Raw genomic sequence first — 22,948 nt, 5'->3', positions numbered from 1 at the left:
AAGTCATAGTATAGCATGTCGAAATATTTCATGAAAAAGTCATAGTATAGCATGTCAAAATATTTCATGAAAAAGTCATAGTATAGCATGTCAAAATATTTCATGAAAAAGTCATAGTATAGCATGTCGAAATATTTCATGAAAAAAAGTCATAGTATAGCATGTCGAAATGTAATTCGTGTATAGTATGTTGAAAAATCTAATTAAAAAAAGATTAAAAAAATAGTGTGTGTTGAAATGGTATGATTAGAAATATAGTATACTCTGATGTCACTGGACATGGAGAAGCAGGCAAATCATGCTGATCCACAGTAAACATATGGAGGACTACAGAATGGATGGACAGCACTGGGTTTGAACCTGGGCCCATCATGGTTTGGGGAAACATGTTAACCCCTGCACCACCAAGCAGCACAACTTAATGGATGACGAAAGAGTCAGAGTATAGTAAATAGAGAAATGTATATAAAGTCATAGTATAGTATGTCGAAATATTTAATGAAAAAAGTCATAGTATAATATGTAAATATATTTTATAATAAAAAAGTCATAGTATAGCATGTCGAAATATTTCATGAAAAAGTCATAGTATAGCATGTCAAAATATTTCATGAAAAAAAAGTCATAGTATAGCATGTCAAAATATTTCATGAAAAAAAGTCATAGTATAGCATGTCAAAAAAAGTCATAGTATAGTATGTTGAAAAAACGTATATATAACGTATAACTTGTCTAAAATAATCATAGTATAGTATGTCGAAATATTTCATGAAAAAAGTCAAAGTATAGTATGTCAAAATATTTCATGAAAAAAAGTCATAGTATAACATGTCGAAAAAAGTCACAGTATAGCATGTCAAAAAAAGTCAGTATAGTATTTTGAAAAAAGTCATAAAAAAGTCATAGTATAGTATGTCGAAATGTAATTCATGTATAGTATGTTGAAAAATCTAATTAAAAAAAGGTTAAAAAAATAGTGTGTGTTGAAATGGTATGATTAGAAACATAGTATACTCTGATGTCACTGGACATGGAGAAGCAGGCAAATCATGCTGATCCACGGTAAACATATGGAGGACTACAGAATGGATGGACAGCACTGGGTTTGAACCTGGGCCCATCATGGTTTGGGGAAACATGTTAACCCCTGCACCACCAAGCAGCACAACTTAATGGATGACGAAAGAGTCAGAGTATAGTAAATAGAGAAATGTATATAAAGTCATAGTATAGTATGTCGAAATATTTCATGAAAAAGTCATAGTATAGCATGTCGAAATATTTCATGAAAAAGTCATAGTATAGCATGTCGGAATATTTCATGAAAAAGTCATAGTATAGCATGTCGAAATATTTCATGAAAAAAAGTCATAGTATAGTATGTCAAAATATTTCATGAAAAAAAAGTCATAGTATAGCATGTCAAAATATTTCATGAAAAAGTCATAGTATAGCATGTCAAAATATTTCATGAAAAAAAAGTCATAGTATAGCATGTCAAAATATTTCATGAAAAAGTCATAGTATAACATGTCGAAATATTTCATGAAAAAAAGTCATAGTATAGCATGTCGAAATATTTCATGAAAAAAAGTCATAGTATAGCATGTCGAAATATTTCATGAAAAAAAGTCATAGTATAACATGTCGAAATATTTCATGAAAAAAAGTCATAGTATAGCATGTCGGAATATTGCATGAAAAAAGTCAAAGTACAGCATGCCGAAATATTTCATGAAAAAGTCATAGTATAGCATGTCGAAATATTTCATGAAAAAGTCATAGTATAGCATGTCGAAATATTTCATGAAAAAAAGTCATAGTATAGTATGTCAAAATATTTCATGAAAAAAAGTCATAGTATAGCATGTCAAAATATTTCATGAAAAAAAGTCATAGTATAGCATGTCGAAATATTTCATGAAAAAAAGTCATAGTATAGTATGTCGAAATATTTCATGAAAAAAAGTCATAGTATAGCATGTCAAAATATTTCATGAAAAAAAGTCATAGAATAGCATGTCGAAATATTTCATGAAAAAAAGTCATAGTATAGCATGTCAAAATATTTCATGAAAAAGTCATAGTATAGCATGTCGGAATATTTCATGAAAAAAAGTCATAGTATAGTATGTAAAAATATTTCATGAAAAAAAAGTCATAGTACAACATGTCGAAAAAAGTCACAGTATAGCATGTCAAAAAAAGTCAGTATAGTATTTTGAAAAAAGTCATAAAAAAGTCATAGTGTAGTATGTCGAAATGTAATTCATGTATAGTATGTTGAAAAATCTAATTAAAAAAAGGTTAAAAAAATAGTGTGTGTTGAAATGGTATGATTAGAAATATAGTATACTCTGATGTCACTGGACATGGAGAAGCAGGCAAATCATGCTGATCCACAGTAAACATATGGAGGACTACAGAATGGATGGACAGCACTGGGTTTGAACCTGGGCCCATCATGGTTTGGGGAAACATGTTAACCCCTGCACCACCATGCAGCACAACTTAATGGATGACGAAAGAGTCAGAGTATAGTAAATAGAGAAATGTATATAAAGTCATAGTATGTCGAAATATTTAATGAAAAAAGTCATAGTATATGTAAATATATTTCATAATAAAAAAGTCAAAGTATAGTATGTCAAAATATTTCATGAAAAAAAAGTCATAGTATAACATGTCGAAATATTTCATTTTAAAAAGTCATATAGTATGTCGAAATATTTCATGAAAAAAAGTCATAGTATAGTATGTCGAAATATTTCATGAAAAAAAGTCATCGTATAACATGTCGAAATATTTCATGAAAAAAAGTCATAGTATAGCATGTCGAAATATTTCATGAAAAAGTCAGTATAGTATGTCAAAATATTTCATGAAAAAGTCATAGTATAGTATGTAAAAATATTTCATGAAAAAAAAGTCATAGTATAGCATGTCAAAATATTTCATGAAAAAAAGTCATACTATAGCATGTCGAAATATTTCATGAAAAAGTCATAGTCCAGCATGTCGAAATATTTCATGAAAAAAAGTCATAGTATAGCATGTCGAAATATTTCATGAAAAAAAGTCATAGTATAGCATGTCGAAATATTTCATGAAAAAGTCATAGTATAGCATGTCGAAAAAAGTCATAGTATAGCATGTTGAAAAAAGTCATAGTATAGCATGTCAAAAAAAGTGTGTTGAAATGGTATGATTAGAAATATAGTATATACATTATCAATAAATTACGCTATAAGTAAAACAACTTCAATTCATCATATTTTCTCATTACTTTTTATTGCATTAAAAATGTAAAGTGAGTCGTCTAAATGTAATATTGTCTTCACAATCATGCTGCCAAAATTGCACAATGTATTTAAAAAAAAAAACTTCATGAAACCATCAGTACATAAACTACATTTCTTTTGTCATACACTTTCAGTATATAGATGTATATCTATATATAGATACTTTTCTTAAAAAAACAAAAACTTTTGTATGTTTCGACTCAGTAAACGAGTTCACAGAACAAACGAATGGACATTTATACAGTCGGCAGGTTTCCATTAATCTCATTAGTGTAGGACTCAAAACTCTTTTATCCAACGGCACATAAATAAATAAAAAACGGCGAGGCTAAGCTAACTAGCTTTAGCGAAACATTGTTTTTGCTGGGTTTTTTTTGGCTCCGTCTTGCAGGTCTTGAAGGTTTCCTGTGAAGTACTGCAAAGTCTACATTTACAGATCGAATATGACCGTAACGTAAGAAAACACAAGACAGAAGCTTGATTATTTAACAATTTTAAAATGAGCGTTGCACCAAATGAAGGTCAAATTCAAATGTTAAACACAAGTCCGACTGAACCCGAGAGCAGCCGGGGTTGCTAATAGTTTGTCAGGTTTATAAATTACTTCAAAGTGTCCTGTGATTATGATTTCATTATCATCCATTCATCTTTGGGAGTTTTAGTGCACTAATCTTTGATTTTGTCTATTTGAAAATGAATTAATGCAAAACATTCATAAACGATAAAAGACCGCCAATCTCAAGATAATAAACTCATGATCCCAACTTAGTTAGCTAATGTTTTTTTACCCGATTCAAGACCTTAAATTTCATCTAAGATCGTTAACGCCAGAATGTTGTACTACTGGCTATAAATTGTCCTGATCACCATTAAACTATTTGATAAATAAACATAAACCTTAGACAAAATATGTTATTGATTGTTATCTCAAGATATCCGGACAAAAAAAATTAAAAGCAACCACAGCTGATCTTGGTTTCAAGAATCAAATATTTTTTTTTTAGCTTTTGCTCCCAAACCACAGTCTATGAAAACACTGACACTTTACTAAGTCACTTTAAAACCCCCAGAAAACCTAGAAAAACCCCACAAAGTCCTCCTACCCATCGCCAACGTTCACACAAAAATCAAAGAGTTCAAGGATATAAATCATCGACGAGAATCCTTAAACAGAGATATTTTTAACTTCGTAAACTCACATCAGTCATTTTTCTTCTTATACAAAATCTACTGCGTTTATCAAAACATGTACATAGATAGCACCGTAATACAAATAAGACAGTTGGACATTATCGGAGATTCACTTACAAAAAGACAACAAATACAAACCGTCGACAATCTAAGAAAACAGTATATACATATACACACACACACACACACACACACACACACACACACACACACACACACACACACACACACACACACCCACACTGCGAGCCCTATAACACTTGGTTTTTGTTGTCATCACGCCTTTCACCTACATTAGATTAGTGTGGAAGCTCATTTTAATATTAAGTAGCTGAAAACTTCAACATGACAAAAATAAATACTCATGCAAGTAAAAACTATAAAGATAATAAGTAAAAAAAAACTTTGAGTTTGAGGAATTGAATAAAAATGACGAGATATCAGGTACATTTTTAGTTGCGTAACAACAATTAAGAAATTAAGTCAAAATGATGATGTCAACAAGTTTTAAATTATGATGTCGTAGTTTATGTCAAGATTACGAGACCAAGTCAGAAAAACTAGTATTTTTTATTTTGAACAAGTTTCATTTTTTTTTCTTGGCAGAATAGTTTAGGTTACATTTAACAATATCAAAACAGATGCTTTTACATTCTAATGTGATCAGCAGTGTTCATTTCAACACTTGGTTTTATGTCTTAAAAAAAGAAAGATTATTAGATTTAGTCACATTTTAGTGTCTGTTTTAGTTCTTGTTGGCACATAATCTCATTTTTGTGGTGAATTTCAATCCTTCAAAGCATTTGAAGGGTAACATCCACAGCTCTTTACATTAGTTTTTATATTATTTATAGTATAAACTACATTATATAATAGAATAATTTATAATCATATTTTTAATATATTTTGTTCTTTTATAAATGCTAACCAGTTTTATCTGTCTGGTTTTAAGGTTTATCTGCTTGGTTTTAAGGTTTATTTCAGCAGTTATTTCATTGCCGCTTCTTAGGATGATCTTAAATGATTTAGACCATAAACTGATAATATTAGACAACATTACCAGAAATAACATAACAACTGGAAGAACTTACGCAATGAGGGCAAACTGTCAAACAGCTAAATCAACTTCTGAAGGGATATGTTTTGGACGGTTTCACAGGTCTTAAAATAAGACTTTCCATTAAAATGGTAATAAGTGCATTGTTTTATTTATTTTTTTTGTTTGACAATGAAAATTGTAATCATTGTTTTTCAAAGTGACTTTTTATTTCGATTGTCTAGATTTATAGATATTTAGATTGTGACAAAAAAGCTCAACGGATATTTTCTGTCAACAACTTTGTTGTCGTAGTTACTGTGGTCTGATGTAGCTGCACTGTTAGCACTATGTTAGCTAGCGGAGAAATCACCAAAAAATCACATACTGTACGGGACCTTCAAGGTGCCACTTGGCCCTTGGACCACATGAGGGATGATAGTGAAGAGGTTTTGATTATCGTTAACAACAAGACAGAATGTCCAGAGAGAAGAAACGCTTTGGGACTGGTGTTTAAATCAACTGCACACAAACTAAAGAATAGTCATATTCAAAAATTGTAAATAAAAAAACATACTCACTGCATCGATAGATTACATTACAGGGATCGTATTGTCTCAGATACAAACACAATGTGTAAACAAAACTAACACTGAACATCATAGAAAAAGCTTAAATCGAGTGTTTCTGTCAACAATCTGACTCATCACATTTCCTGAAGTCTTCCTTCACACAAACACTCGTATTTTTTAAATAATATGACTTTCAAAAGGCATCTTTTCTCTTCATTTTGACCTTCCCTTTTCATTGCAACCAACAAAAAGCTGATTCCACCTTGTTTCCGAAATATTTGGAAATGAAAAGTTAGTTTGCTCCATCCACTGAGAAAGGTTTTTGTTTCCCAGGTAAAGAAAACGCCTTCAAGCTGCAGTCTACTCAGGTTGCATTGTGTCTCCACATTTAGCACATTGATCGCCATCAAGTTTGACACCTTCAAGAGGATGAAACCTGATGATTCAACATTTAACAGGATGTTACCTAACAAACTAATCGACGCTCCTCAGCATGTTACTGTGCATATAACCATGCTAGAAGCATATTAACAACCATGTTACCATGCTAGAATGTTAGCATGTTATTGTGCATATAACCTTGCCAGAAGCATATTAATAACTTGGTATTGTTTGTCTAATGTACATGACTGCTTATCCACAGAGCACCTCAAACAAACTATTTGAGTCCAGGAAGTGCTCCGACCAAAACATGTTTTGTTATGTTCTTAAGGTCCTACATAGAGTTTTAAAAAGGAGACTCAGTTAAATTAAGGTTAAACATCATGTGAAATAACATTGAACAGTTCCAGAGTTACGTCCTCTCAAAGTTATTCTGTTTTTAATTGTTAAAAGATTGACAAAAGTTATAGAAAGAACGACAGAAGATGGACGTTTTAAATGCAGTTTGAATGGTAAAACTTCATGAGAGATCAATGTCTAATGTCAAAAGAACTGTCTTCTACAATGTTTTGAGGAAACTGGTTTTAAGGACGTTAACATCAGTAGGCTTTAAGCTGGAGGTGATTTCAACATATTGATCCAGAGAAACACACAAACAAAAAACAGATTCTAAGGATATTGATCTGGGGAACATGGATACGCTCTGTATTCAGCAAAATTTTACATGATAAACATCATCATTTAAATATCTAATATTTGTTTCAAATGCGAGTTAACATGCTCATTTTAGCAGTCTGAAGTAATTATGTTATACAGAAGTGAAACATTTATAGAAAATAAGTTTTTCCTTTGTGATAAATATTTAAATTTTTTTAGTGTTAAATTTGTAGTCATTTTATCTTTTCTTTGTGAACAAAAAATTACCTTTATTACACATGTTACTTTTTTTAGTTAAAATATAATTTTCACTGACTAGAATTTGAAAAAAATCAAATATACTCTATAGTGTTTTTGAAATAATCTCTTTTACAACTTTTGAGATTATTTTATGTATTATTCAGTATGTGATGAAGTTTTTGTGAGGTATAAATAGTTAGCAAATGAAGACGTACATAATTACAATCTAATAATAAAGTGTTTTGTTATTTATTGAAGGAGGTATTTCTGCTTCACATTCACACAGTTCCATCTGACCACTGAGCTGCTGGTGACTACTGGGACCATCCCAGTACAACTTCTAGCTGGATATTTAAAAAAAACAAAACTGAGTTTAACTGTCGGACTTTCTGACGTCACACTGCAGCAAATAAAAGAATATACGCAATAAACATTCAGTAGATATTTACTGATTTGAGTATCAAATGTCAAGTTTAGTGCCGTAAACGTTTCAATACCAGAGTTTCTGATACCAAGACGATATTTTCTGTCGATACCAAGAAGAAGAAGTTTGTTTAAATAAGAATGTTTATAAGAAGTGAACGTAGTCATGGTGACGTCTCTCATTGGTTTATGGATGTTTTAAAGCATTGAGTTCGGCAGTTTCGCTGTCGCCATCTTGGATTACGGCCATCTTGTTTTTTAGCAACCAGTGAACAGGAAGTGACCATATCTGGACTGAGGAGGAGCGACGTAGAGATTGGCAGGTCTCTACCAGAGTATACGTCTCTGGTAGAGACCTGCCAATCACTGTGTAGCCCCGCCCCTAAAGCATACCCTGCTTTATGGTCTGTTTGACTCTAAATGGACCATAATTTACTAAATGAACATCATGCTGTATTGAAGAAGACTTGAAACTAGAGATTGAGACCATAAACTCATGTTTACAATGTTTACTGACGGAATAAATACAGAGAGAAGTAGAGTCATTTTAGACTAGACTTCTATACAACCAGAGGAGTCGCCCCCTGATGGACACTAGAGAGAATGCAGCTTCAACACTTTAAGCTTTGACTTTACTTTAAAGAATCGGAGGTTGCCGCCTGGTCTTGACAGTGTTTCGAAGAGGAAGCTAATGTAGCGTGCTAGCTGTGTAGCTAACATCCAGTTCTAATCCAGTTGAATAAAATCCTCTGTTCTCTGCTACCACAACAGAAACATAATTCACACAGTTAGAGCCCTGATCAGAGAGAGAGCGTTTTTTTTTTAAGTTGTTTTCACTGAGGATGAACCATTTTTGTAAGTTGTTTTCATAAGTTTAAACTGTACTAATAGTTATCTTTTATCTAGCTTACAGTTCATGGTTTGTGTAAAGCTAACGTTAGCTCACTTTCAACGTTGCCCGAGACAAGCTGCAAGAAATATCTGAACACATTAACATTGTCATTTTGTTTCTATAGAAATAAAACCCATTAAGTTAATTTTTGCGTATCAGGGCCAGTTTGTAATTTGTCAAATACAAAGTGTGGTATAAATAGTCAATTATAAAGTGAGTCTAAACAAGATGATGGCGAAGGAGTTGTCAAGGCAAAAACAGCAAAATCGCCAATTTGAAAATATTTTGGGATTATAGATGAATATCTTTTCTTGTACAATAATAATGTTAAGTTGTTGTCACGAGTTTATTGACTGGTGGGAAAACGTTGTCACTGTGTGACAAACTTAATACATAAATATGGCATCGAATACTGTTCACGAATGCTTTAACAGATAATACCTGACTTCAATATCAATATTATCACTTATATCTCAGTTTGTGTGAAGACAACATAAAACTCTCGCATTTAAAAAGTTCCTTTTTGGTAAAAGCAGAAAAATGGTATCAAATACTAAGGCATTGGTTCTTAAACTCAAGTATGGAATCGGCACCATTACTGAACATTTTAAATGATACTCAGCTTTAATCTCTTATTGCATTCGTTTGGACATTTATTTATTGCCGTTACTGTGATAGAGCCCTGGAGATATGATTTAGCAGATTTTTCGAGCAAAATATGGGTTTTTTTCTGGCAAGAAGGACGTTTAAGTGGAGAAGAATTTTGATAAAAACACCTTCAGCCAAACTTCACTCACTTTTGGCTGGTTTTAGACTTTTAAATGCACAGTAATAATATACATATAATAAACTGCTGAACACGACACTGACGCGACGCACATGTTCTTGAGACAACTCATCAGTCCAGAATCCACAGCACACACACACACACACACACACACACACAAAAAAAAGGTTTTTTAAATGTCTGCTAATCTCAACATGACATTACACAGCATCCAGTATTATTATTATAATTATTACATACGCAAGAGTTCTGACCCTCAAACACACCACACAAACACGAACAAACAACAAAGATGTTGGCATTGGAAAAAATCATCCTACAAAAATGTTCTTGTCACGTCGTCCCTTCGTTGATTGCTTTTCTTTCTCAGAGGAACCAAAGATGAGTAACACTACTATCCCGGGTCTCCTTCAGCTTCTTCTTTATCCATGAATGTTTCTGTATTCTGGTTCTTGTTGCTCAGTCAAAAGAGTCTAAGAGAGTGTCGTCATATTTCCGACAGCAACAGGACCATTACCCCCCACCCCCCAAATGAGGCTACAAAATGAAGACTGCGAAAGGGAATTTTTGTTGTTGGGAAACCCCCAAAAATGGAGATGGCAAGTGGAATTTTAGGAAACAAAGAAGGTCCCTGTCAGACCAGCATTTATGCTCAAAATCAACTAATTAATACATAAATTCCAGCTCATAAATAATCTGTTGAATGGACGATTTGTTATTCGTTGAGTATTTTTTCTTATTTAAATATAATGATCCTAAAATAAACAATATAATTAGCTTTTAAAATATCCAGGTTTTTAAATGGGAGAATACAGAGGACCTCAGTGACTTTGTCCTAAATAGACGCTATAAACCCGATTACATCACCAAGCTTCCAACACAATGCAGATGTGGCTGAACTATGCTGAGCCACGTTCTGGTCTGACTGGACACCAAGAGGAAAAAGTGATTTAACACAGTAGATGAGTTTGATGAGGATTGAAACATACAACAAATAATTGTAGAGAGAGATGAAGGAGGAGAAGGAGGGATGAGGCCTACTGGTGCTGGTTGGTGAAGAACTCTCCAGAAGATCCATTAGTTTCTGTTTCAGTCCTTTCAGAAGAAAACTCAGCTCCTTCCATGTTCTCTTCTTTAATCTGTGAAGCTGCAGAAACAAAAGACATACTACTTTCACCAGCTTTAGTTACTTAACTTAAGATGTTTACATGAAGAAATATGCTGAGTTTATAAATATGATTTTAAATTAAACTTTCCAAAAGTTTATACAAGAAACCATTAATAAATTAAATAATTAGCATAATAATACAATTATTGGATTACAGAATTAGAAAAAAATGTGTGAGAAAGTATTTTGATGGTTAATAATGTTAATGTATTAGTAATAATGTTAATGTCCTAGCAATAATGTTAAAGTATTAGTAATAATGTTAATGTTCTAGTAATAATGTTAAAGTATTAGTAATAATGTCAATGTACTTGTAATAATGTCAATGTATTAGTAATAATGTTAAAGTATTAGTAATAATGTTAATGTACTAGTAATAATGTTAATGTATAAGTAATAATGTTAATGTATTAGTAATAATGTTAAAGTATTAGTAATAATGTTAATGTACTAGTAATAATGTTAATGTATAAGTAATAATGTTAATGTATTAGTAATAATGTCAATGTACTTGTAATAATGTTAATGTATTAGTAATAATGTTAAAGTAATAGTAATAATGCCAATGTACTTGTAATAATGTTAATGTACAAGTAATAATGTTAAAGTTTTAGTAATAATGTTAATGTACTAGTAATAATGTTAATGTACTAGTAATAATGTTAATGTACTAGTAATAATGTTAATGTACTAGTAATAATGTTAAAGTACTAGTAATAATGTTAATGTACTAGTAATAATGTTAATGTATTAGTAACAATGTTAATGTATTAGTAATAATGTTAATGTACTAGTAATCATGTTAATAGAATGGACTGTGTGTGTGTGTGTGTGTGGGTGTACCTGCCCCTCCCTCAGTGCTTGGGCTGCTCTCTGGGTCCGCTGAGGGGGGATGGGCTGCTGAGGCAGGAGTAGGGGGTGATGGGTAATTGGGCGACGTCTCATTCTCATCTCCTGATAGGCTCCTGGGGACGCCCGTTACCACGGCGCCGGAGAGGCTGACGGGACGCTTAGCGATGGGCAACTTCCTCTCTGAGAGACGAGGACGGTAAAGTCAGAGAAACAGCTCAAGTACCCTCCAGAAATAATTAAATTCGGAACATTTTCATATTGTCTCTTTCGAGGACACCAACAATATCTATAAAAACTATTTATTTATTCTTATTCTCCCATAAAGTCATATTTTTATGAATTATCCTCTGAAACTCATCTGGGCTCCTTAAATAAAGAATATAACTTTATTTATTTTTGTATTGATTACCTGTCATCATGCCAATAAATTTACAACAAACATTCCTGTTTACATTCATATATTAATTTACAACATTGTCAAACAAAAATATATAAAACTTATTTTATATCTTATTCTTGTTTGTTTCTGTTTTAGCCCTATAAATTAGCGTCTGCACTATTTTAGTCTTTATGCTCATTTCTACCTGCATGATTTTCTTTTTGTACATATTGAATTAACTTCTTTTTTTTATCAAGTATTTATGATTGTAAAATATATTAAAAAGATTCTGTCAAACTCTGAACACAGTTTAGTGTCAGTGTTTTGCATCCTGTGTCGTTTTAAAACTTCCTGATGGTGACGTTTAAATGTTTTAGAGACGTACTTTTCTTCTGTCCCTTGTACTGCTGAGACTTCTTCCTCTGTTTGGAGGCTGACTGTAGATCTCTGGAGCCTGAAACACAAACACTTCATTTATTCATCTGGATTGAAGCTTGTCAAACTAAATAAAAGCTCCCTGTCAGACAGGGGTTCTGTGATTGGTCAGTCATGTAGTATATAGCTAATACAGTTAAAGAAAGGTAAACTCATTCAAAGTTATTATATTAGTATATTGCATGTCAGATGGCAGTGGTGGAAAGTAACAAAGTACAGCTACTTAAGTTCTAGGTACAAACCATTGTACTTTTTACTTCACTACATTAAATCATTAGGTGTGTGTGTGTGTGTGTGTGTGTGTGTGTGTGTGTGTGTGTGTGTGTGTTACCTGCAGTGACAGCAGGAGGCTGCAACTGGTACCCGGTCAGCTGACACCAGCCGACCGGGTACAGGTCAGGTGACTCACAGTCCACCCACTGGTCGTACTCGTCCTCCCAGCCGTCAAAGTGGATCCGCAGCAGCCGGTGGACGATGCGAGTCACTGTGGCGACACAGACCAGCCGGGGCTCCATGAGGTCCACGGCCTCCAGCTTCATGCCGGGACAGAAACCGTGATTAGGGACGTCCTGTCGGAGGAGACGAGACGGATTTAGGGTTCAACAACAACACAGTTGAGACGTCACACCTGAGTACGGTTTGGATTTGAATGAGCTTTTGCTGGATGTTTAACATTTTGATGACAACTGAGCAAACTAAATCTGCTGTAGTAGACCATGGCATGTGGTCAAAAGCTCTGGAAAAAAGCTACAGAAGTAAGTGGACCTTGAGTTAAGTTTGAACTACTATTCTTTGCTTTTAGTGGGACAAGAACAATTTTAATAAAAATATCAAATCCTAAAGACAAGATAAAAAAGAAAAAAATGTTTTGATGATTACATGTATGTATATATATATATATATATATATATAAACAAATATATATATATATATAAACAAATATATATATTACAACAAAAAATTACACTAGAAGAAAATTGTGCCCATCATTTCTGCTGATTATTTCACAAAAAATGTACCTTTCATTAATCAATGTGACGTATTAATACATGTGGAAACATGAATTTAAAAAAAAGTACTATACAAACAATTACATGAGGCATATTTAATGTAGACAGTGACACAAGATGTTTAATTGATGGATCGCTTAGTCTGTCTATTTAAATCTGCGTTTAACCTGTAAAGTTAGTTATGTATGTTTTTGTTATGTCATCGATTTTGTTTGTATTCTATTTGCTTTTATCATTTCTGTTTTTACCATGTAAAGTGCCTTTGAGTACCTTTTAAAGCACTATACAAATAAAATGTATTAATATTAAAAGATCCTACTGATTAAGTTACTTGTTTCGTGTTGTTGTAGAAAAGTCTTCAGATTGTTTATATCGTACAGTCCAAACCAGATCCATCAAATCAAATGTTTGATGTTCCGCTCTCACCTTGTTGAAGAGGTTCACAGGAGCTGCCACAGACTTGCTGTCCTTCAGATACTCGAACCACCTGAAGGGAAGACTGGTGTAACCTGAAGGACACAAAAACCAGACCAGATGTGTCGCATTCACCCAGAAACACGTCAGAGTCAAAAGCACAGACTGTTTATAAGACGTGGACGTCGTCATGGTGACAACGTCTCGAGCTCAGCGTTTTTTCCGTCGCCATCTTGTTTTCCACAACCAGTGAACAGGAAGTGACCATATTAGGACTGAGGAGGAGTGACGTAGAGGGTACATCCCAAGTCTCTTAATTGTCATTTCCTCGCTCCTCGATTGAACCGGAAGTTGTTCTGCGCCGCATTGTTGACGGCCGTCCCAAAGCTCTTATTTAGCTCGGAGGAACGAGGATCTAGGAGAGAAGAGGGATCTCTGAGGAGCCACGAGAACAGGCTTCCAGGAAGTGTTTTAAGTTTTTTAACACAAGAACCGGTGTTAAGGTTTAACCAGGGACCCTGTTAACTGGCGACCTTCAGCCAAATGCATCAATTTGCTACAGCTGCCGTAACTACGACAACAACAGACGCATTGGTTAACCCATAACACCAGGCAGCCAGCGGTGAACAGCTGTTTGTGTGGCGTCTCTTCCGGTTTCCTTCACCTACATTCCCCTGGGTCCTAAGACCCTCCAATACAGCTTCTTATCACCCTCTATGTACCAACGTACATTTATAACAAATACCACACATAGTACACGGTACTCAGCGTTGCATATGTGTCTGACCAAAATACCAAAAAAAGCAAAAAATAAGTGATTCATTTAAATTATATAACCTTATTTGTTGAAAGTGTTTGCAAACCAAATGTTATTGCACTTTTGTTCATATAGCAGTACTTTTAAAATAAAAGTGAGCAATACACTACTTTTGAATTCATTATTGAATTTTGCGCATAACAATGAGACATAAATACATAAATACCTCTGGGGGGCGTCAGGTCGATGTTGTTGATCTCACAGAAGCCGGAGGGGAAGATGGAGGGAGAGGTGGAGTGATAACAGAACCAGTCGGAACCGTCAGCCGCCTCCGAACCGTCGATACCGATCATCAGATACCCGTCTGCCAGGACCTGATGAGGACAGGTGACAGGTGTCTAAACAGGTGAGACGTTCAGGTTCATGTCAGCTACCCAGCTGGTCCTCACCTTCCTGACTGTGGCCACGCAGATGGCCGACAGGTTCAGAGGGTCGATGGCTTCCAGCTTCATCCCGTCCTCGAACCAGGAACCGGTCTGATCCACCTCCTCCACCTGCACAGGTACACACCACACACTGATCCACCTGCACAGGTACACACCACACACTGATCCACCTGCACAGGTACACACCACACACTGATCCACCTGCACAGGTACACACCACACACTGATCCACCTGCACAGGTACACACCACACACTGATCCATCTCCTTCACCTGCACAGCTACACACCACACACTGATCCACCTCCTTCACCTGCACAGGTACACACCACACACTGATCCACCTCCTTCACCTGCACAGGTACACACCACACACTGATCCACCTCCTTCACCTGCACAGGTACACACCACACACTGATCCACCTCCTTCACCTGCACAGGTACACATCAAGAGGACAGGTGATGATGATGTTGTTGTTGTTCTCACCTTGGCAAACAGCTTTCCAGGAGCGTCCGTCTGAGCGCTCAGTTTCTTCGACACATCTGGAAACACAGTTTCTTCATCATCATCACACACACACACACACACACACACACACACACACACACACACACACTGGCTTAAATCCTACGTTTTCTAAATGGAGTCTGGTGACGTCTTCACATGGAGCTGCGTCAGTAACTACAGTAACTATTCTTAGACCAAACAACCTCCACTCAAGGGTCACTTACTCACTCTATCTGGAGCTTTCTGACTGAAAACCACTTGGAGGTTTAAACCCACCGGATCGTTTGAATCTGTGTCCGATGGATCTGGACCAGCCAATGCTGTGGATCAGCGGACTGTACATGTGGCACCAGAAGTCGTCCGAGCCGTCGACACACTCCTCATACACCAGACGAAGCCGACCGCCGATCACCTGCGACAACAACACACACAATACACAAAAATACACAACAACAATACATTTAAAATATCAAATACTTGGCCAGGTGAGTCTCACTTGTTCAACCAGAGCCACCCGGGTCCGACATAGGTGGGTTTTATCCACCACCTCCACCCTCATCTGCTTCTTAAAGGGGACCCGCATGCTCTCCTGGACCTGGAGACGAGTTACAATAATAATGATAGAAATAATAATAATAATAATAATTATTATTTTATTCATATAGCACCTTTAAAAACAAAGTGCTTTGACAGACCAAAGCAGTGAAAGCAAGACAATAATAACAATAACAGAAAGATCTGTGAGACATTCGATAAAACGAATAAATAAAATAAATAAAATAAAAATAAAAAGCGACGACGTCACATAAAAGCCAGTCTGTAAAAATGTGTTTTAAGAAGTGATTTAAAAGAGATGAATGATGTTCAGTTATGTTACGTTCAGGGACGTGTGTTAGAGTAGTAATTATGATAACAGTGAAGGTCCTCACAGGTATAGAAGAACAAACAGTGTGAGTCAGACCTTGGAAGGGAAGTCTGGAGGCAGCGTTTTGGACCCCGTCAGTCGTTTGATGAGGAAAGTCTTCCAGTTAGTGAACCGGTGCAGGATGGCTGAGAACACATGAAGCGAGGTTTATTATGTTCTAATGAGGTGGTTCTACCGTTCTCTATCTAGTTCTACCGTTCTCTATCTGGTTCTACCGTCCTCTATCTGGTTCTACCGTCTTCTATCTGGTTCTACCGTCCTCTATCTGGTTCTACCGTCCTCTATCTGGTTCTACCGTCTTCTATCTGGTTCTACCGTTCTCTATCTGGTTCTACCGTCCTCTAGCTGGTTCTACCGTCTTCTATCTGGTTCTACCGTGCTCTATCTGGTTCTACCGTCCTCTAGTTGGTTCTACCGTCCTCTATCTGGTTCCACCGTCCTCTATCTGGTTCCACCGTCCTCTATCTGGTTCTACCGTCCTCTAGCTGGTTCTACCGTCCTCTATCTGGTTCTACTTACTCTGGGGCGGGACCAGAGGTTTCCCTCCAGCAGCACACCAGCCCACCGGGTGGATGTCCGGCACACAAAGGTTCAACCAGAAGTCTCTGGTGGGGTCGCTGTCGAATCCCTCGTAACGCATCAACGCCTTAAAACCTGCAGGAAACATCATCATCACCACCACCGTCATCATCGTCTTCATCATCATCAGTAATTCATCTTAATGGTTTTGTTAAAGCCTCTTTTATGAGCCTGATAAAATAATCTTCACTTCAACTTTTATTTTGAAAGAAACACCTAAAACCTAACCAAAACAACAAAATAAAAGAAATAACTGGAACAAAATTAAGTGGTTAGTTTTCTACAGAAAAGAGAGAAGGAAAGAAAAGAAAAGAAAAAGAAAGAAAAAATAAAAGTAAGACAGAAACGTCTGTATAACAATAAGTTTTCTGTAATTTAAATCAAACTAAACCAGTTGTGACTGTGAAGCTTTAAAAGTGAGTAAACCCTGAAAACTAACTGATTAAAACCAGCTTGAAGACAAAGTAAAGAGGATCAGATATTATTATTATAATAATCTCTATATTTATTAAACACATGATGTCATCATATCGTACCGGCCAGTTTGATGATGCCAGCGATCCAGTAGACCTTCATGGGCAGAGAGCTGTCAGTGTTTGTGACTTCTACCCGAACGCCTTCACTAATGTCTCCCCACGACGTCCCCATCGGGACCTGATCAACAATCAATAACACACACACATATACATATATATATATATATATATATATATATATATATATATATATATATATATACACATGTAAATATATATTTAAATACCTGTGTCTGTGTGTGTGTGTGTGTGTGTTGAACCCACATGTTTGAAGCAGCTGACCGGTGCTCCCGTCACATCTCCGTCTCCAAGGTAACGACCCCAATCAAACACCTCCAGAGTTACTGCAACACGAGACACAAGCTCAAATTAAAACGACCCGACTTTAAAACGTTCCAAATATGTACATGAAACTATGAGGTCATTTAATAACCCGTTGTGAGGACTCACCGCTCCTCTTGAATCCACTCTGGCTGGTTTGATGACGAGCAAACGCAGCTAGTTTGGTCATCAGAGGCTGTTTCTGCAGAACCTTGGCCTTCTTAGTGGGAGGCTTTCCCTTTAAGAGACGGAGAGAGACAAGTCAGGCCTCCCCTTTAAGAGACTGAGAGAGACAAGTCGGGCCTCCCATATAAAAGACGGAGAGAGACAAGTCAGGCCTCCCCTTTAAGAGACTGAGAGAGACAAGTCAGGCCTCCCCTTTAAGAGACTGAGAGAGACAAGTCAGACCTCCCCTTTAAGAGACTGAGAGAGACAAGTCGGGCCTCCCATATAAGAGACTGAGAGAGACAAGTCGGGCCTCCCGTATAAGAGACGGAGAGAGACAAGTCGGGCCTCCCGTATAAGAGACAGAGGGACAAGTCAGGCCTCCCCTTTAAGAGACTGAGAGAGACAAGTCAGGCCTCCCCTTTAAGAGACGGAGAGAGACAAGTCAGGCCTCCCCTTTAAGAGACGGAGAGAGACAAGTCGGGTCTCACCTTTAAGAGATGGAGGGACAAGTCGGGCCTCCCCTTTAAGAGACTGAGAGAAACAAGTCGGGCCTCCCGTGTAAGAGACTGACAGACACAAGTCGGGCCTCCCCTTTAAGTGACTGAGAGAGACAAGTCGGGTCTCCCGTATAAGAGATGGAGAGAGACAAGTCGGACCTCCCGTGTAAGAGACTGACAGACACAAGTCGGGCCTCCCCTTTAAGTGACTGAGAGAGACAAGTCGGGTCTCCCGTATAAGAGATGGAGAGAGACAAGTCGGACCTCCCCTTTAAGAGATGGAGGGACAAGTCAGGCCTCCCCTTTAAGAGACAAAGAGACAAGTCGGGCCTCCCCTTTAAGAGACAAAGAGACAAGTCGGGCCTCCCCTTTAAGAGACGGAGGGACAAGTCAGGCCTCCCCTTTAAGAGACAAAGAGACAAGTTGGGCCTCCCCTTTTCTACACTTTCAAAAAGTTATTATTTCATCTGCTGAAATAAACCGTGTGAAGAATGTAAGTTATTAAAAGGAACAGTGTGAAACCTTTAGGGGGATTAATTGGTAGAAATATAATACAATATTCATAACTGTGTTTTCACCTCTCAGAATCCTTGTGTTTTATTTATCTTATAAAAAGACGTTTATATATTCCCCAGAACGGACAAACTGGTATTAAACGCTGGAAGCTGAACGAGTACGAAGGAACAAAGTACAGACGTTCTTCACCCACAGGAGAGGAACGTGGTCCTACCTGCAGTCTGGCGAGGATGCTGGCCTTCTTGGAGTTGGAGGAGAAGCTCCTGGAGCAGGAGACGCTGCAGAAACGTTTGGTTTTACTGTAGAAAGCATCTCTGACACCCACCATACCACACATCTCACAGGTGGCTGACAAACACACACACACACACACACACACACACACACACACACACACACACACACACACACACACACACACATACACATATTAGAGACTCAGAAAACACCAACATGTTATCAGATTAGATAATCTGTTTGATGAGACAAACTAAAGGAAATTAAACTAGAAACTGTCCACTGTCGTCATCGTGGTCAATTTGGGGATGCCATCTTGTTTGTTTACAACCAGTGAACAGGAAGTGACCATATCTGGACTGAGGAGGAGAGACGTAGAGATGCCGTATACGTCTCTGGTGTCGACCTGTCAATCACTGTGTAGCCCCGCCCCTAAAGCATCCCCTGCTTTATGGTCTGTTTGACTCTAAATGGAGCATAATGTACTAAATGAACATCATGCTGTATTGAAGAAGACTGTAAACTAGAGATTGAGACCATAAACTCATGTTTACAATGTTTACTGAGGGAATAAATCAAGAGAGAAGTAGAGTCATTTTAGATAGGGATGCACCGATCCACGTTTTTCACTTCCGATATCGATACAGATATCTGAGGTTTAGTATCGACCGATACCGATCTGATACCGATCTAATAGAGAAAAACAGTGCTGAATCGATTTAAAAAACGCAGCCGACGCTACGCGCCCCCAGGTTGTCCATCGCTTTTCTCATGTTGCTGGCGTTGTCCCTCAGAATCACGTGGATTTTGCTCAACGGAATTTGCCACTTGTCAAACATTTCCTTCAGGCTAGCTGCTATCGCTTCGCTGGTGTGCGACCCACGAAAGTTTGTTGCATTTAACATTGCACTGTGTGGCACAAAAGTTTCATCCAGCCAGTGTGCTGTTAAACTTAAAAGTGACACAGGGGAAACGTCGGAGCTCCAGATGTCTGTCGTGAAACTTATCGATTTGACATCTTTTATCGCCTTCAATATGTGTTTGCACACTTTACCGTGCAGTTCAGGTAGCGCCGTCTCCGACAAATATTTTCGGCTTACCATGTCGTAGCGTGGTTCCAGGTGGTTAACTAGCAGCCGGAATCCCTTATCCCCGACAACTGAGAGCGGCTGCCCGGTTCCAGATGGCTGATCCTTTCGCTCGCTCCATTTTGAAAACAATCTATGCGGCCAGTTCGCTAGCGCATGACGTTACGCAGAGCACAACGCATATAATTGGACTGAATAGATTTGCCTTTATGGATCGGTCACATTGTCACCGATACCTGATCTAGAATTTTTTCCTATATCGGGACCGATACAGATATTGATATCGGATCGGTGCATCTCTAATTTTAGACTAGACTTCTATACAACCAGAGGAGTCGCCCCCTGGTGGACATTAGAGAGAATGCAGCTTTAACACATGACGCCGGGTATCAGACTGACCCATGCCAGTCTTTCCGTCGGGGTAGGTGTACACCTGTCCATTGGTCTTGATGAGGGTGAGGGAGGAGGAGGTGAGTTGAGTCCCTCCCAGCTCCTCCTCCTCACTGTCCTCGATGCTGGAGGCTCCGCTCCCCCCGCTGGACTCGGTGCTGCAGCTGCTCCGGTCCTCCTCCAGACCCAAGTCCAGCATTCCGAAGGAGTCGCGGCGCTTCCTGGACGGACGCTCGGCCTGAAGACGGAGGAGGTGCAGTCAGAGACGACATACTTATACATGTACTCGAGTACTTTTACTTTACTTGAGCATTCACATTTCCTGCACCGTTGTACATTTTACTGCATTTTAATTATGTGGTATTAGTACTTATTAATTACCAAATACCTAATTAAATATACACACACACACACAGGTTCACATCAGTGTAGCCCCCCGCCAGCACCACTGCAGTGCAGAGAGAGAGACAGAAAGAGAGGGAGAGAGAGAGAGAGAGAGAGAGAGAGAGAGAGAGAGAGAGAGAGAGAGAGAGAGAGAGAGAGACACACACCAGATGAGATGAGGCACCAGATGACCTCCACAATTCTGCCAGTTTTAAGTCTTTCTGATCCTAGACACCCGGATGTAGCTGATATAATAAACTCTGGCTTGTTTATTACTCGGCTAAACCTACCCTTTAATTCGGCGCACATGTCATACATCTAGCGCCACAGTGTGTTACAGAAATGACACGTTTTATTATATTTGACTCATCTCCACTGTGCTGAACGTGATTCTAGATAAAGAGGGAAACAGAGGAGCGATAATAAAAATATAAATTGTGTTGAATTAAAAGATGCTGGGTTGAGTACATGTATGCCGAATTAAAGAATGTCCCGTCCCATGTATATAACTATTCATAGTATTGGTCAGTGAGGCGTGTGTCTCTGTCGACAGGACAGAAACCTACTATTGAGGGGTTCTTCAATGGAGTTCAATGGAAGGAGTGAAACATCAGGCTAAGCGCTTATAAAAGACAATGTTTAAACAAAATTAAGACATGGTCTGCGCGGTATATATGCGCCGAATGGAAGTTAATTTTGATCTTCTCAATAAAAACGTGAAACAACATTTTAATAAGGTATGTATCTTTATGAAAAAAGCAAGAGAACGGTAAAGTAGAAGATTTCTCAACGGAGTCTGGCCTCGTCTTTCTGTTTCTGAAGCAGCCTTTTAACGCCGCTATCTGAACCACAACGCCGGACACACGAGCCTCAGAACTCACCAGGTCTCTGGAGGTCTCCATTAGGCCGGACGAGCTCACTGAAACAATGAAAAACCCGCAGAAATAATCTTTAAGGGCCAGCTGCAGACATATCAACAAAATGACCATGCTTCTACTGCGCAGGCGCTGAGGTCCGCGGCAGCTCACCTCTGATTGGCTGTTGTCTCTGCTTCGTGTGTGGGGTTCAGATTAGAAGGTGTTGCTCACTAGCGACATCTGCTGGACAGATCGGAATAACAATAACTAAATAAAAATAAAAAACAAAAAACATGTCATGGAAATACTCAAGTAAAATATAAGTACTTGATGGTATTTGAGTAAATACATTGTTGTAGCTTTCCTAATAAGGTGTGTTCAGTAACAGTAACTAATATTTACTCATATTTTCTTATCAACACACTCAAGGGAGTTTGTAAAGGCATTGATTATTGTTTTGAATTCATAAAGCCACTTTTTCTTTTCTTTTTTTAAGGTGTTTAGTGAGAATCTTCCATTTAATATTTGAAATATTTAATAAAAATCATGTCATAGTGACTGCCTCCTCCTCTCCTCCTTCTCTGAATTGTTTGCAGAGAAAACATGTCATGTTTAAACATTACATTTACACTACTGTGTACTTTAAATTATAAAATAAAATGATAAAATTGACCAAATGACCAAATATTTTGTGTTATTATTCAGCTGTATTTTTTAAAATAAAAAATAACATTTAATATTAAAAAGCATGTTCTGAATCTTTGATTTGCATCTTTTCATACAAGCTAAAAACGCATATTGCGGATGATTGATTGGGAGAATCAGCCGTGCATATTCAATATAAGTATAAATATTTAATTCTCATGTGGCCCCTCAGGATCCAGAACTCTGTGATCCAGAACATCTGCAAAACAAGCGAAGACCTGAACTCCTCCAGGACTTAAAGCTGTGAGAGTATCATTAAAAAGGGAATGGCTGCACCGTCCTGCAGAAACCTGTT

At 37.3% G+C, this 22,948-nt stretch overlaps 1 protein-coding gene across 1 annotated transcript; it reads right to left on the bottom strand.

Annotated features, from left to right (window-relative positions):
- Nucleotides 1–8,258: 8,258 nt before the first annotated feature.
- mbtd1 (mbt domain containing 1) lies at nt 8,259–22,018 on the bottom strand. The gene is made up of 18 exons (XM_068725687.1): nt 21,973–22,018; nt 20,717–20,945; nt 19,207–19,340; nt 17,941–18,049; nt 17,755–17,834; nt 17,491–17,608; nt 16,895–17,029; nt 16,412–16,500; nt 15,947–16,045; nt 15,727–15,862; nt 15,430–15,485; nt 14,946–15,050; nt 14,723–14,870; nt 13,752–13,834; nt 12,647–12,884; nt 12,266–12,334; nt 11,493–11,681; nt 8,259–10,628 (listed from the first exon to the last, which is right to left on the bottom strand). The coding sequence occupies exons 1-18, from the start codon at nt 21,991–21,993 to the stop codon at nt 10,519–10,521; spliced, it is 2,148 nt and encodes a 715-aa protein (XP_068581788.1). The 5' UTR covers nt 21,994–22,018; the 3' UTR covers nt 8,259–10,518.
- Between the last annotated feature and the right edge of the window lie 930 nt (nt 22,019–22,948).

Source organism: Cebidichthys violaceus, unplaced genomic scaffold (genome assembly GCF_023349555.1).
Source record: "Cebidichthys violaceus isolate CVI_PGR_0920_01 unplaced genomic scaffold, fCebVio1.0.p SCAF_36, whole genome shotgun sequence".
NCBI classification, from domain to species: Eukaryota; Metazoa; Chordata; class Actinopteri; order Perciformes; family Stichaeidae; genus Cebidichthys; species Cebidichthys violaceus.
The sequence above is the reverse complement of the archived record's forward strand: the minus strand, read 5'-3'. Positions and strand labels throughout refer to the sequence as shown.

What these genes read in the sequence shown, in the direction of transcription:
- mbtd1 (XM_068725687.1), bottom strand. Translation starts at nt 21,993, where the DNA reads ATGGAGACCTCCAGAGACCTG. An exon ending in TGGAGACCTCCAGAGACCTG is followed by an intron (nt 20,946 to 21,972) that starts GTGAGTTCTGAG and finishes CTCCGTCTTCAG; the next exon opens with GCCGAGCGTCCGTCCAGGAA. An exon ending in GTACAAGGGACAGAAGAAAA is followed by an intron (nt 11,682 to 12,265) that starts GTACGTCTCTAA and finishes CTCGTCTCTCAG; the next exon opens with AGAGGAAGTTGCCCATCGCT.